The sequence below is a fragment of the Salvelinus fontinalis genome, unplaced genomic scaffold (genome assembly GCF_029448725.1).
Source record: "Salvelinus fontinalis isolate EN_2023a unplaced genomic scaffold, ASM2944872v1 scaffold_0078, whole genome shotgun sequence".
Lineage (NCBI taxonomy): Eukaryota > Metazoa > Chordata > Actinopteri > Salmoniformes > Salmonidae > Salvelinus > Salvelinus fontinalis.
This window is the reverse complement of record NW_026600287.1, coordinates 290,233-307,115: the sequence shown is the minus strand read 5'-3', so window position 1 is coordinate 307,115 and position 16,883 is coordinate 290,233. Positions and strand designations below refer to the sequence as shown.

Genomic DNA, 16,883 nt, shown 5'->3' with positions numbered 1-16,883 from the left:
AGTAATAGTTATGGTCTGTACTACAGTACTACCCATTAGTAATAGTTATGGTCTGTACTACAGTACCCCCACTTCAGGGGGTCTTTTCATCTTGCTTGTGTTAGCACCATTGATTGAGTTAATGCGGAGAACCTTAGCAAACTTCACAGCCAGAAATCCCACCTTTCTCCAACTCACCATGTGCTGTACTCAGCCTCATCACATCCCATCCTCTCACCATTGAGCTAACTGATAGGAGAGAACCCACCCAGCCAACCAGATCCATGTCTTCCATTGCAAAGCAGACAAAAAGGAAAGACAAGCTGTTGTTTCATACCTGTTGAGTTGATGTAATTTATTCTGACTGGGTTTGACTCAATGAAAGGAGTTTGTGTGTTCATTGATGGATGTTAAGTTTGTATGAATGCCTTAATGATCCCTCTGCAGCTTAAACTCCTGCCAACCTCTGCTCTCCACCCCTACACTCCTATTCCCTGCACCCTAAACCCCTATCCCCACCACCCTACACCCCTCCACTCCTATTCCCTGCACCCTAAACCCTTCAACTACACCCCTATCCCCACCACCCTACACCCCTCCACTCCTATTCCCTGCACCCTAAACCCCTATCCCCACCACCCTACACTCCAGTCTCATTAGCCAAGGGGAATGAGCTGTAGAGAGGATCCGGATTTACCTCAGGAGTGCTTGTTTTGGTTTGCATTGAAAACACTCAATATGCTGTAGTCTGTTGTAGAAGGGTGAATGATTAACACACACTTTCTCCTCCAATCCTCACGCTCTCTCCGTCCGTCCTACGCTTCACATTCTCTCCGTCCACTCTTCAGGGAAGATGGTGAAAAAAGTCTGCCCCTGCAACCAACTCTGTAGTAATTATCTATTTTATGACCTTTGCCCCTCACCCCCTACTGCCTCGTCCACCACCCTCACTCTCTGCACCCCCCTGTTAGGGTTGCAAAGTTTAAGAATCTTTCCCAAATGTCCCAGATTTTCCAGAAATCGCAGTTGGAGGATTCCCTCCCTGCTTAATCTCTTTCTGGAAAACCTGCTTATTCTCTTTCTGGAAAACCTGGGAATTTTGGAAAAGTTACTGGAATTTTGCAATCCTACCCCCTGTTGCTCTCTGCTTTGAGTGTCTGTGCACTTACTGCCCTGTGGATGCCAGCTGTGGCTTTAGTCCTGTGCACTTACTGCCCTGTGGATGCCAGCTGTGGCTTTAGTCCTGTGTCGTGGTTCACAAGGCTCTCCTCTCACAGCCTGGCTTGAGCATTTCTCTGTTGTGACGATGACCCCATTCACATGATCTATTACAGCGGTTCTCAAAGTGTGTTCCGTGGCCAGATATAGAACATTTCTAAGTGACACCAAACTTTTGAACAGTAGTGTACAGTCGTGGCCAAAAGTCTTGAGAATGACACAAATATACATTTTCAGTCTGCTGCCTCAGTTTGTATGATGGCAATTTGCATATACTCCAGAATGTTATGAAGAGCAATTAATTGCAAAGTCCCTATTTGCAATGCAAAATGAACTGAATCCCCCCAAAAACATTTCCACTGCATTTCAGCCCTGCCACAAAAGGACCAGCTGACATCATGTCAGTGATTCTCTCCTTAACACAGGTGTGAGTGTTGACGAGGACAAGGCTGAAGATCACTCTGTCATGCTGATTGAGTTCGAATAACAGACTGGAAGCTTCAAAAGGAGGGTGGTGCTTAGAATCATTGTTCTTCCTCTGTCAACCATGGTTACCTGCAAGGAAAAACGTGCCGTCATCATTGCTTTGCACAAAAAGGGCTTCACAGGCAAGGATATTGCTGCCAGTTAGATTGCACCTAAATCAACCATTTATCGGATCGTCAAGAACTTCAAGGAGAGTGGTACAATTGTTGTGAAGAAGGCTTCAGGGCCCCCAAGAAAGTCCAGCAAGCGCCAGGACCGTCTCCTAAAGTTGATTCAGCTGCGGGATCGGGGCACCACCAGTACAGAGCTTGCTCAGGAATGGCAGCAGGCAGGTGTGAGTGCATCTGCACGCACAGTGAGGTGAAGACCTTTGGAGGATGGCCTGGTGTCAAGAAGGGCAGCAAAGAAGCCACTTCTCTCCAGGAAAAACATCAGGGACAGACTGATATTCTGCAAAAGGTACAGGGATTGGACTGCTGAGGACTGGGGTAAAGTCATTTTCTCTGATGAATCCCCTTTCAGATTGTTTGGGGCATCCGGAAAAAAGCTTGTCCGCAGAAGACAAGGTGAGCGCTACCATCAGTCCTGTGTCATACCAACAGTAAAGCATCCTGAGACCATTCATGTGTGAGGTTGCTTCTCAGCCAAGGGAGTGGGCTCACTCACAATTTTGCCCAAGAACACAGCCATGAATAAAGAATGGTACCAACACATCCTCCGAGAGCAACTTCTCCCAACCATCCAGGAACAGTTTGGTGACGAACAATGCCTTTACCAGCATGATGGAGCACCTTGCCATAAGGCAAAAATGATAACTAAGTGGCTCGGGGGAACAAAACATCAATATTTTGGGTTCATGGCCAGGAAACTCCCCAGACCTTAATCCCATTGAGAACTTGTGGTCAATCCTCAAGAGGCAGGTGGACAAACAAAAACCCACAAATTCTGACAAACTCAAAGCATTGATTATGCAAGAATGGACTGCCATCAGTCAGGATGTGGCCCAGAAGTTAATTGACAGCATGCCAGGGCGGATTGCAGAGGTCTTGAAAAAGAAGGGTCAACACTGCAAATATTGAATAATTGCATCAACTTCATGTAATTGTCAATAAAAGCCTTTGACACTTATGAAATGCTTGTAATTATACTTCACTATTCCATAGTAACATCTGACAAAAATATCAAAAGACACTGAAGCAGCAAACTTTGTGGAAATTAATATTTGTGTCATTCTCAAAACCTTTGGCCACGACTGTACATTCCCATCCTCGTGCATTACAGTCATGTATCTAGTTTATAACCACAGACTGTGTGGAGGCAGAGCCTTAAACATCTGACCCAGTCTATAAACCATGTTGATTATTATCACCTATAGCAACAGTAATGTTGCACCAATGTGTCCGAGGAAACGCCGTACACCTGGCGACCATGTCAGCGTGCATGCGCCGGCCCGCCACAGGAGTCGCTAGAGCGGGATGGTAAAGGACATCCCAGCCGGCCAAACCCTCCCCTAACCCGGACAACGCTGGGCCAATTGTGCGCCGCCCCATGGGTCTCCTGGCCGCGGCCGGCTGCGACAGAGCCTGGACTCAAACCAGGATCTCTAATGGGACTGCGATGCACTGCGCCACAAGGGAAGCCTTAACATTATAGTTTTAACAATGTTTTGAGGTTATATAGTGTTTGTTCCTTCGTTTACAAACATTGGAGTAAAACAAGGTGATATTTTGGGTTCTGATGGGATATGACAATTGAACTAAGCACATGAGTTCGATTTTTCAAGAGTAATTGGGTACATATCAAGAATGTATAAATCAGAAAATTGATGTAGCAAGTGCTGATTGCCCCTTTAAACAAAAGGTATTTTCGTTATTGGCCAACCTAAAACATATTTAATCTCAGAGTCGTTGCAAAGTGAATGGGAGTCATCCAGACCACTAAATGCTGAAGTCATTTTGTGATTCAGCTGCCCCCCTCCTCCACCCCCATCTCTTCTAGTCTAGAGCATGGCTTGTCTTGTGGACTCCACTACCCAGAGTTCCACTGGTGCTGCAGTCATGACTCAGTGTGTCGCTGCTTTTAGTCATGGCTTTCCCCCCTCTAATTTTCAATTTTTCCTTTTATTATAAAATGTTTTTTAACTTGACTCAGTAGTTTGTCAGAAATGCCAAAGGTTATGCCTCTTCAATGATTGAACTTAGTTTATCTGTCAAACAACAATTACATTTTAGGAGTTTGTTTTTCTATCATAGCTTCATTTATTGTTTGCAAAGGAAATGCATCAGGTCCTTGAGTTCCTATTGCAGCCAGCTACCGCATGGCTACTGCATGTCAGTGATTGTTGTTGTTTTCGATTGTTGAGATATTGCAGTAGGCGACTGAGAAAAAGGAGCTGATGTATTTTCCCATACTCACTCTCACCTCTGGTGTATTTTGGGTTCTGTCCTCTGCTTCTAGGAAGAGAGGCACTGAACAGCTAACCTCTTAAAGCCTGTTTGCAGCTCAATACATCTGTTCTCATGTAATGCTTGCTGTAATATAATGCCTGTTAGTGTTCAGGAAGGCTGCTGATACGGAACGACTGTAGACAACATTAGATAACATGTTGTTTTGAAATACAATTCATTAAGTCGCCAAATGTAAACCACAATGATCTTAAGGTCTTGGCCCAAATTAAATCCCCAAAATGTATCTTGTGAGAGATGGGTCATTTTTATCTGTAAATCTAAGCTAGTCATTGTTGATATAGTGAACATTTTATCTGCAGACAGTGAAATTGTTTTAAAATGGAGAATGTTCTGGTTCATTCAGGGTGATGGACTAGACTAGTGTTACAGCTCCCTCTGCTGTTCATATGCAGAACACATTTGTCAGATTTAGATTAGATATTTTCATCCTGCTAAATGTTGGCCCAGTTTATCAGGATGGAGGCTGAAATTACATGCCTCAGAGTGGATCATAATGTGTCATAGGATCCTGTCCTGACACGTTGACATAGCTAGAGTATGTCATCAACCAACGCAAACACATTGACACCCACACAACTACCTACTCTACATATCCCATAACCCTCCTCTCCCCCTCTCTCCCTCGCTCCCCCTCACTCTCTCCCCTTCTCTCTCTCGCTCCCCCTCACTCTCTCCCCTTCTCTCTCTCGCTCCCCCTCACTCTCTCCCCTTCTCTCTCTCGCTCCCCCTCGCTCTCTCCCTCCCTGTCTCCCTCTCCCCCTTTCTCTCTCTCTGTCTCTCCCCGTCTCTCCAGGGACCAGCAGCACCAACACAGTGAGTGGTCCAGGAGGCCAGGGTCCAGGAGGCCAGGGTCCAGGACCAGGGGGTCAGAACCAGGGCCAGCCTTCTCCCAACCCCCCTCAACAGGGCCGGAAGGGCACGTTCACCGACGACCTGCACAAGCTGGTTGACAACTGGGCCCGCGACGCCATCAGTCTGTCCCAGGGCAAGAGTCGCTCCAAACAGCAACCCTCACAGGGACACAGCTACCAGGTGGGTAGACAGACTCTTTCTAGTATAGTAACACAAATAACATTCTCAAAAGGGCTTATTCATCAAAATAATGGGATGCTCAATCCTTACCAATATAGTCCATGTTTGATTGTGTTGCTTATTTGAAATATAGATTACTGGAAGTGAATGTTATGGTGACGGGAATGTTATGGGGACGGGAATGTTATGGGGACGGGAATGTTATGGGGACGGGAATGTTATGGGGACGGGAATGTTATGGGGACGGGAATGTTATGGGGACGGGAATGTTATGGGGACGGGAATGTTATGGTGTTTGTAAGCTGGAACATGAGTTGTAGATGTGGGTCCTGGTCCAACCTCCACGTAGGTGAGATGACTCTGGCCATGTAATGTAGCTGAGATGGCTCTGGTCATGTAATGTAGGTGAGATGGCTCTGGCCATGTAATGTAGCTGAGATGGCTCTGGTCATGTAATGTAGCTGAGATAGCTCTGGTCATGTAATGTAGCTGAGATAGCTCTGGTCATGTAATGTAGCTGAGATAGCTCTGGCCATGTAATGTAGCTGAGATAGCTCTGGCCATGTAATGTAGCTGAGATGGCTCTGGCCATGTAATGTAGCTGAGATGGCTCTGGTCATGTAATGTAGCTGAGATGGCTCTGGTCATGTAATGTAGCTGAGATGGCTCTGGCCATGTAATGTAGCTGAGATGGCTCTGGTCATGTAATGTAGCTGAGATAGCTCTGGTCATGTAATGTAGCTGAGATAGCTCTGGTCATGTAATGTAGCTGAGATAGCTCTGGCCATGTAATGTAGCTGAGATAGCTCTGGCCATGTAATGTAGGTGAGATGGCTCTGGTCATGTAATGTAGCTGAGATGGCTCTGGTCATGTAATGTAGCTGAGATGGCTCTGGTCATGTAATGTAGCTGAGATGGCTCTGGTCATGTAATGTAGCTGAGATGGCTCTGGTCATGTAATGTAGCTGAGATGGCTCTGGTCATGTAATGTAGCTGAGATGGCTCTGGCCATGTAATGTAGCTGAGATGGCTCTGGCCATGTAATGTAGCTGAGATAGCTCTGGTCATGTAATGTAGCTGAGATAGCTCTGGTCATGTAATGTAGCTGAGATGGCTCTGGTCATGTAATGTAGCTGAGATGGCTCTGGTCATGTAATGTAGCTGAGATGGCTCTGGTCATGTAATGTAGCTGAGATAGCTCTGGTCATGTAATGTAGCTGAGATGGCTCTGGTCATGTAATGTAGCTGAGATGGCTCTGGTCATGTAATGTAGCTGAGATGGCTCTGGTCATGTAATGTAGCTGAGATAGCTCTGGTCATGTCATGTAATGTAGGTGAGATGGCTCTGGCCATGTAATGTAGCTGAGATAGCTCTGGTCATGTCATGTAATGTAGGTGAGATGGCTCTGGTCATGTAATGTAGGTGGTAAAGTGGTGGTGTGGAGAGCAGCCATACAGTGTCTCACCCTGGTGTCTCTTCTCCGTCTCCAGGCAACCCCGTCGACCAACAAGGGCCGTAAGTTCTCCGCCCCGAGTCAGCTGTGCCCCAGCAACGCCTCTTCCACCCCCGCTACCTCTCTGGGAGGCCGCAAGGGCTCCTTGTGTCCCCTTCCCCAGTACGGCGGGGGCGGGGCATGCTACCCCTCCTCCACTGCACCTTACAGCAGCGCCCAGTGGGTGGGATCCACGGGGTCCACAGGGCCGGGACAGGGTCAGGCCGGTGTGTTAGCCTCCTCTCAGCCCCTGGTTGCCTCCTCCTCGCAGTACCCCTCCTCTGCCACGGGGGGGCAGGGCTCCCTGCAGGGCTTCCAACACATCAGCACTTTGCAGAAATCCGTCAGCAACCCTGGAGGCCCCAACCTGAGGACCACGTAGTGGCCATGAGGGGATGTTAGCCATGCCGGGCTGAGAGACTGACAGACTGAGGGAGAGAGACATGAGGAGAGAATGGTGTCTGTGTTACAAGGGGGAGAGGGGCTTGTGTGTTACAAGCGCCATCATGGTTGGTGGGACTGTATTGAATGTGAATGAGCTGGCTGTGAAGAGGAGGAGGAGAGAGAAGAGTCAGCTGCTGTGTGAAATAGTGCACCACACTGCCCTCTTCTGTTTCCCTGAAGGATGACAGGAGAGGGACACACTCCCCCGCTCTCCCCCCACCCCGAGGTCAACTGTGGGCCTTGGGGGTCGAAGAAAGACGCGACAAGGAATACCAATGGACACGAGTGCAATGTTAAGTGGCCAAAGAGGGTTAATGTGACAATTACTATTGTAAAATGTGTGTGTGTGGTGATGGGCTTTGTTCCTTCACTGACTGGCTTTTACATGTACTCTATAGTAGAGACCAGAGCCTTGTACTGATCTCAGAGAGGAGGGATGGAGGATAGTAACAGACCAAGGGGGTGGTGGTGTACTTATGGTTGGGGGGCTGCAGTACATAGCTAACCCCCTTTCCCCTCTCACCTATCTGAGCCCCCCTGCCTGTTCAGCTCCTCCTGCTGGTAACTGACCTCCAGAACAGAGCTTTAAGTGACCGTACAGTACTATACAGCTCCTCCTGCTGGTAACTGACCTCCAGAACAGAGCTTTAAGTGACTGTACAGTACTATACAGCTCCTCCTGCTGGTAACTGACCTCCAGAACAGAGCTTTAAGTGACCGTACAGTACTATACAGCTCCAGTAGAAGTCCATTATGGTAGAGTTGTGTAGCATGTTGAGGAGATGTGAGGAAGGTTATGGGGTGAAGGAATGGGCTTGTGAGGCCGAGGTGTGGGACTGGTGCCATGTATGTAGCTGGTCAGGCAGTGTTGACATCCGGAACCACATGTACTGCTATTCCTATATATCATTTAGGATGTACATTGGTGTGTGTAGGTGGAGAATCAGTAGCCTGGGGGTTCATACTCTACCCCTCCTGTTGCCATGGGATGCAGTCATAGAAACCTCCTCCTAAATATAATGAAAACACATAGTGACCTTCATGAGGAAAACAACACAGTCCATGACCAGATTCACAATGTCTTTTTTTTTTTTTAAGAGTTTGGGTTTATGAGGATTCCATGTTTGATTAGTGTTTTTATGTTTTTCCTCTGTCCCCATTGAACTGAGGAGACTCTTCTGTAGCATGATGAAAGGGTTTACGCTAGGGTTGACCCTCCTATCCAGGAACTCTCTCTCAGTATAGGGCCTTTTAAAGAAACTACATCTCCCAGCATAGGGCCTTAAAAAATAACTACATCTCCCAGTATAGGATCTTTAAAGAAACTACATCTCCCAGTATAGGACCTTTAAAGAAACTACATCTCCCAGTATAGGGACTTTAAAGAAACTACAACTCCCATCTCCATACTAACCATCTCTACCTGATTGGAGGGGAGTACTGTGTGTGAGACCCATCTATCCCAGTCTTAACTTCAGGCTTATAGTTACGCCATTCTAAAATGTGCTGTATCTGGGAGGCCGATGAGATCCCCATCCCATCCATGGCTGGTAGTTTCCATGGTTCTCATGTACATATCCCTAATGAGAGAGCTCCCCTGAACTAACACAGACAGGACTGAAGTAGATTCTCTCAGACTCAACTCAATAGTCTTCTTTTTCACGGGTGGTTTAGCTCTGAGAGGGAGTGCAGGGCGAACGGAGGGAGGTATGTCCTGTTGGCTCTCTGTGTCACACATGAGATTGTTTTCACGGTTGTGAGGTAGGTTGGTGTTGGTCCTGCGTGGACCCAGAGAAGGAGAGGTCTCAGTGGGGCAGGGAGAGGACTGGACATGGGCTGGGCTGGAGGTAGGCTGCATGGTGGATGGTATGACGGTTGAAAAGTAAAGCCTTGGATCTCCAGCAACAAAACGCTGTCTGTCCTGAGGAGGGCTTGTGAAGCTTTCAAACCTATGATCTATTAGTAACATAACAGCTTTTATAATCATGATGTTGACAGCATTAGGGGCCTCGATCTCTCTACTTCTGAGTCTTTTCAATAGTGTGATTGAAAACAAAAATGTACATTATTCTATTTAAAAAAAGGAGAAAAAAAAGACAAGTGTTCTGTATGGACCTGTATTTACCCATCAGTTTTTGATGTTGAAACACTGTGATTATTATAAATGTTGTTGGACAACATGAGTTTAAGAAGAAAAAAAAGATAGAAAATACAAACAAAAAGACAGTAGGAGGAAACGTTATGGTGGATTGGTAATACTTAGGCTGAAAAAAAATACAAGGTAAAAGGCTAGCTATTTTCCTTATCCAGTACTTATCGAAGACACTTTAACCTTTCTCCTCTTTGTACTTTCTTTCTATTAGATAAATGTGAATGTTAAATGGACTCCATTAACGTACTTGAATAGTAACTTGGGGTGGAGTCCCAAATGACACCCTGTCCTCTACATGGTGTACAACTTTTCACCAGGGGCCGATAGACCTCGATCAGGGCCCATGGGGCTCTGGTCAAAAGTAGTGCACTATATAGGGAATAAGGTGCAATGTAGGACTCGCCCTTGGTATTTTCCGTCTCCTTTCGCCCCCCAGTACTCCAGTGAGAGCTCTGCTGGAGTTTATAGTGCCTTCCATTATTTATTTTGCTTATTTTTTTAACCGTTTTTTGACATGATGGAGTAACAGAAGTGCTGTTGATTTGCGCTTCGTTGAAGTGCTTTACTGGCTCTGTGGGTACAAAGGTCAAAGGTACACTGGGAAGGGGAGACGGGGGAAGGTGGGCTAGGGTAACTCGTTTCTTTTTTCTTTGCCATTTTTTTTTTTTTGTATTCGGGTTAAATCAATTTGATTTGGGGGGGCGGAAGACAAACTTAGTCCTAGACTGCAGAGAGTAGGAATGGATCTGATGGTTAAAAAAAAAAAAGTTGTTGAAGCTTGGACAACTGTGTATTTGAAACGAATAAATGAACGCAGACAACAGAACAGAGTGAGGCTGAACCAGGGATACCTAACATTTCAAATAGAGGGTTTGTTAGGAACGGAATGCTTGACTGTTCCGTTAGCTGTTCTAGTGTTCCGGGAACACGTTTCAGATACTAGAACCATTCATTCAGTATGCAAGAGCTCTCTAGCTAGCACTGAGCCTATCATTAGACCCACTACAACAATCAGACTATCTTTATTGATGGCCTGTCCACGAAGCCTTGTGTGTGTCCAACACCAAGCAGCACGGTACACGAGCCTCGTGTTGGTGGTGAAAGAGAGGGGAGAAAGAGGTAGATGGAATGGAGAAGAGAAGAGAAAGTCAGTCAGTGAGAAACGGTATTTGTATGAATGTCTCAAAAGAGTTCAAAACCAGATTGTTTTGTTGTATAGTTACTAACCAGGCATAATGTGTCTCTACTGTCAGTGGAGCAGTCTTAGGCTGTGTCCCCCAAATGGTGCCTTATTCCCTATATAGTGCACTACTTTTGACCAGAGCCCTATGGACCCTGGTCAAAAGTAGTGCACTAAATAGAGAATAGGGTGCCGTTTGGGACATGATCCTTACAGTAGTAGGTGTGACTGGGCCCTATGCCATTTTAAGGTGTGTACAGTGAAAGTGGGGTTGAGGTAGAAGCCAGGGCTAGTGGAGGGAGGAGAGGAGAGGTCAGGGGACTCTATCTCCAACACATGGCGGTAGTACTGTACACTGTGCTGCTGGGTTTGACCAACAAGTGACTTCCTCATCACCAATGCAATGCTGGTGGTTCAAGCCCAGGTATTTCATCATCTGCTTAAATGCTGCCCCAGTCTCTTTAATGAAACCACCTGTGGCTTTTAGTGCAGGTTCGTAGCTGACTGTAAAGTAGCAGACAGTCTCACCACTCACAATGCAAACAAATAAATGGTTGGTTCCATCATTATTAGATTTTGTTTACATGGATGTTTTAGTTTTTGGTTGATGTCCTTCTGGTCTTTTTGGAAACCTTACAAAATGTTGTAATGATGAACAGTGTCTGTTTCTTTCTCGTTACCTGACAGTGTTGTAGACAGTAAAACTGGTCCAATCTGTGTACAACAGAATAGTTCATTAAGACCCGTATCCTTCTCAAAGCGACTGTACAAAACCATTACCTGGGGTCAAACATGTTTAAAAGTGAATACCTTAGAAAAGTTTTTTTTTAATAAACACTTGTCACCTTAACTACTGATTAGCTTACAAGGACTGCTAGATCTATTCTGCTTACCGCTTCAGTCGTCTCTACTCACTGTAAACATGTCCGCTACGGGAAATCACTTGAAAAGATATGGTAGATTCTCAACCATTTAAAACCGTTAAAAACAGTTGGGGGGGTTCTTTGTAAAACGTTGCATTTGCCTGTTTTGTGGATTGAACTTTTCGTACTTACCGGAGGCCCTCAGTACAGTACTTACCGGAGGCCCTCAGTACAGCAGTACAGTACTTACCGGAGGCCCTCAGTACAGCAGTACAGTACTTACCGGAGGCCCTCAGTACAGCAGTACAGTACTTACCGGAGGCCCTCAGTACAGCAGTACAGTACTTACCGGAGGCCCTCAGTACAGCAGTACAGTACTTACCGGAGGCCCTCAGTACAGCAGTACAGTACTTACCGGAGGCCCTCAGTACAGCAGTACAGTACTTACCGGAGGCCCTCAGTACAGCAGTACAGTACTTACCGGAGGCCCTCAGTACAGCAGTACAGTACTTACTGGAGGCCCTCAGTACAGCAGTACAGTACTTAGCAAGTTTGGTTGAAGCTGTGAAGGTGACAGAAATATACTTTGCTTAGTTATTTTGTTGATGATCGATACTTTTGAAAAACAAATAAAACCTTTACAATGCCACTGCCTCAGTGCCATTACCATGCAGTAATGACTTTAGCTACATGGACATCTGCTCTCTCTAAAGAATACTGAGCAATATTTACAATGTTTACTTCCTCTTAACTAAGTGTCGTACTGTATGATACAGTGGCTGCAATGCATAACATGCAATGGTGAACAGGTTATGGTGAGATTACAATGGTGAACAGGTTATGGTGAGATTACAATGGTGAACAGGTTATGGTGAGATTACAATGGTGAACAGGTTATGGTGAGATTACAGTGGTGAACAGGTTATGGTGAGATTACAGTGGTGAACAGGTTATGGTGAGATTACAATGGTGAACACCTCTGATGGACACATTTACACTAGCTCTGGTCCAGCTCTGTGCTCCAACGATCATCGTCGTGAGAGAGTAGCCGAACCGCGCCCTGGACCAGAGCTACGTTTTCATAGTTACAGAGGAGGGAAGTTACTGAATTTACAAAGTGTAATAATATTAATTTTTACCATCATTCAGAATAGCGATCGATCCTTCTCCTGTTCTTTTCCTTGTTACTGTTACAATACAACTCCTCCTTTTGTCCTGCAAAGTGCACATAACATGTTGGAATGTCATTCAATTCACCGTTCGTCTGACTGACACAGAAGTGGTTCCATAAAGAGCATTCTAGTTTCTCTAGATAACATCTGGTATGTTACCTTTTCATCACAGCTTGTTATACTGTAAAGTTATTACCACAAAACAACTCTTAACGTGTACACAGCCACCCTCACAAAAACAAAACAATTCAAGTTGATTTAAAGTATTTTTTTTGTACTACTTATCAGAATTTTTTAGTTTTTTTGCAATTTTATGTCTCAAGAAACATCTAGTGACTTAATTCAATGGTTTTTCCTCATGCTGTTTAACATTGTACAAAAATGTTTTCAAATAATTAATTGGAAAACCAAACGGAACCTGTTAGGAATCATTGGCAGCGTTAAACTGCATTAAGTAGAGGCTGGCCAAGCTTCAAATAAAACTGCGCTTTGCGCTCCAATAAAATACATTTGTTACTTTATTTGTAAACTTAATAAATAAAAGTAATTTAAATTGATCAAGTTATTGGTCTTTTAATCTTGTCCTAAATGTTTGTTTTTATGCACCTGTTGTAGTACCATCCACTACCACATGGGGGCAGTATGACATACTGTACTGCACTCGTAAAGTATTCAGACCCCTGGACTTATAACACATTTTGTTACGTTACAGACTTGTTCTAAAATGGATTAAATAAATACAAAATCATCATCAATCTACACACAATACCCCATAATGTCAAAGCAAAACCAGATTTCTAGACATTTTTGCAGATTTATAAAAAATTAAGTATTTAGACCCATTGCTATTATCTATGCATAGTCACTTTAATAACTCTACCTACATGTACATACTACCTGGACACCGGTGCCCCCGCACATTGACTCTGTACCGGTACCCCCTGTATATAGCCCCACTATTGTTATTTACTGCTGTTCTTTAATTATTTGTTATCATCTTACTTTTTTTTAAGGTATTTTCTTAAAACTGCATTGTTGGTTAAGGGCTTGTAAGCATTTCACTTTAAGGTCTACCTGTTGCATTCGGCGCATGTGACAAATACAATTTTTGATTTGATACTAGAAATTTTGTTCAGGTGCCTCCTGTTTCCATGTATCATCCTTGATGTTTCTACTACTTGATTGGAGTCCACCTGTGGTAAATTCAATTGATTGGACAGGATTTGGAAAGGCACACACCTGTCTATATAAGGTCTCACAGATGTCAGAGCAGAAACCAAGCCATGAGGTTGAAGGAGATGTCCGTAGAGCTCCAAGACAGGATTGTGTCGAGGCACAGATCTGGGGAAGGGTACCAAAACATGTCTGCAGCATTTAAGGTCCTCAAGAACACAGTGGCCTCCATCATTCTTAAATGGAAGAAGTTTGGAACCACCAAGGCTCTTCCTAGAGCTGGCCGCCCGGCCAAACTGAGCAATCGGGGGAGAAGGGCCTTGGTCAAGGAGGTGACCAAAAGCCCAATGGTCACTCTGACAGAGCTCCAGAGTGCCTATGGAGATGGGAGAACCTTTGAGAAGGACAACCATCTCTGCAGCAATTCACCAATCAGGCCTTTATGGTAGAGTGGCCAGACGGAAGCCACTCCTCAGTATAAGGCACATGACAGCCCACTTGGAGTTGGTCAACCGGCACCTGAAGGACTCTCAGACCATGAGAAATAAGATTCTCTGGTCTGATGAAACCAAGGTTGAACTCTTTGGCCTGAATGCTAAGCATCACGTCTGGAGCGACACTCCCCATCCAACCTGAAAGAGCTTGAGAGGATCTGCAGAGAAGAATGGGAGAAACTCCCCAAACACCAGTGTGCCAAGCTTGAAGTGTCACCCAAGAAGACTCAAGGCTGTAAATCGCTGCCAAAGGTGCTTCAACAAAGTACTGAGTAAAGGGCCTGAATACTTATGTAAATTAGTATTTTTTTCTATTTTGAATAAATTAGAAAAAAGAAACTGTTATTACTTTGTTGTTATGTGGTATCGTATGGAGATTGATGAGGGAAAACGATGTAATTAATTTTAGAATAAGGCTGTAACGTCACAAAATGTGGAGGTCTGAATACTTTCCGAATGCACTGTAGTTCTCCCAGGCTGGAGAGAGAAACTCAGAGGAGACTTCTGCATCTCATATAGTAACTCTGTCTCTCTCTCTCTCTCTCTCTCTCTCTCTCTCTCTCTCTCTCTCTCTCTCTCTCTCTCTTTCTCTTTCTCTTTCTCTTTCTCTTTATTTTTATATATATAAACTCTGCAAAAAAAGAAACGTCCCATGAACAATTAATGAACATGCACCTGTGGAACGGTCGTTAAGACACTAACAGCTTACAGATGGCAGGCAATTAAGATCACAGTTATGAAAAACTAGGACACTAAAGAGGCCTTTCTACTGACTCTGGGGAAAAACACCAAAAGAAAGATGCTCAGGGTCCCTGCTCATCTGCCTTAGCCATTCTGCAAGGAGGCATGGGGACTGCAGATGTGGCCAGGGAAATAAATTGCAAAGTCCGTACTGTGAGATGCATAAGACAGCGCTACAGGATGGACAGCTGATCGTCCTCTCAATGGCAGACCACGTGTAACAACACCTGCACAGGATCGGTACAGCCGAACATCACACCTGCAGGTACAAGATGGCAACAACAACTGCCCGAGTTACACCTGGAACGTACAATCCCTCAGACTGTCCGCAATAGGCTGAGAGAGGCTGGACTGAGGGCTTGTAGGCCTGTTGTAAGCCAGGTCCTCACCAGACATTACCGGCAACAACGTCGCCTATGGGCACAAACCCACCGGCGCTGGACCAGACAGGACTGGCAAAAAGTGCTCTTCACTGACAAGTCGGGGTTTTGTCTCACCATGGGTGATGGTCGGATTCGCGTTTAACGTCAAAGGAATGAGCGTTACACCGAGGCCTGTACTCTGGAGCGGGATCGATTTGGAGGTGGAGGGTCCGTCATGGTCTGGGGCAGTGTGTCACAGCATCATCGGACTGAGCTTGTTGTCATTGCAGGCAATCTCAACGCTGTGCGTTACAGGGAAGATATCCTCCTCCCTGATGTGGTACCCTTCCTGCAGGCTCATCCTGACATGACCCTCCGACATGACAATGCCACCAGCCATACTGCTCTTTCTGTGCGTGATTTCCTGCACGACAGGAATGTCAGTGTTCTGCCATGGTCAGCAATGAGCCTGGATCTCAATCCAGGGTGAGGGCTAGGGCCATTCCCCCCAGAAATGTCCGGGAACTTGCAGGTGCCTTGGTGGAAGAGTGGGGTAACATCTCACAGCAAGAACTGGCAAATCTGGTGCAGTCCAAGAGGAGGAGATGCACTGCAGTACTTAATGCAGCTGGTGGCCACAACAGATACTGACTGTTACTTTTCATTTTGACCCCCTCCTTTGTTCAGGGACACATTATTCAATTTCTGTTAGTCACATGTCTGTGGAACTTATTCAGTTTATGTCTCAGTTGTTGAATCTTATGTTCATACAAATATTTACACGTTAAGTTTGCTGAAAATAAACGCAGTTGACAGTGAGAGGACATTTCTTTTTTTGCTGAGTTTAGCACAGCCCCCTGAGCCAGTGTGTTTACCTAAACCCATAGATGGGTCCACTGAAGGCCAGTGTGTTTACCTAAACCCATAGATGGGTCCACTGAAGACCTGCCAGAGTTGGTCTGAACCAAGTCAGTAACACAAACCCAAACCTCCATCAATTATTCAGCAATCGATGGAAAACCTTCAGGGCCATTGGTTATGTGATTAGGAGTTTACTTTTCTCAGGCATATGAATAGAGGTATTAGTTATAGTGATGTTTTACTACATTAGGAGAACAAACATGTACTACATTAAAGTTGTGGTAATATAGGAGATACTATACCTACCAGTCAGTAGATCAGCTGTACTACATTAAAGTTGTGGTAATATAGGAGATACTATACCTACCAGTTTTTTTGCTGAGTTTATATACAGTTGAAGTCGTACGTTTACATACACTTAGGTTGCAGTCATTAAAACTCGTTTTTCAACCACTCCACAAATTTCTTATTAACAAACTATAGTTTTGGCAAGTTGGTTAGGACATCTACTTTGTGCATGACACAAGTAATTTTTCCAACTATTGTTTACAGACAGATTATTTCACTTTGAATTCACTGTATCACAATTCCAGTGGGTCAGAAGTGTACACTAAGTTGACTGATGCCTTTAAACAGCTTGGAAAATTCCAGAAGCTTTAGAAGCTTCTGATAGGCTAATTGACATCATTTGAGTCAATTGGAGGTGTACCTGTGGATGTATTTCTAGGCCTACCTTCAAACTCAGTGCCTCTTTGTTTGACATCA

At 45.0% G+C, this 16,883-nt stretch overlaps 1 protein-coding gene across 1 annotated transcript; it reads left to right on the top strand.

Moving 5' to 3' along the window:
* The first annotated feature begins 7 nt into the window (after window positions 1–7).
* LOC129842946 (serine/threonine-protein kinase WNK1-like) lies at window positions 8–12,022 on the top strand. Its single transcript, XM_055911660.1, has 3 exons — window positions 8–869; window positions 4,945–5,183; window positions 6,675–12,022. Exons 1-3 carry the CDS (start codon window positions 833–835, stop codon window positions 7,056–7,058), a joined length of 660 nt encoding a protein of 219 aa, XP_055767635.1. The 5' UTR covers window positions 8–832; the 3' UTR covers window positions 7,059–12,022.
* Window positions 12,023–16,883: the final 4,861 nt, after the last annotated feature.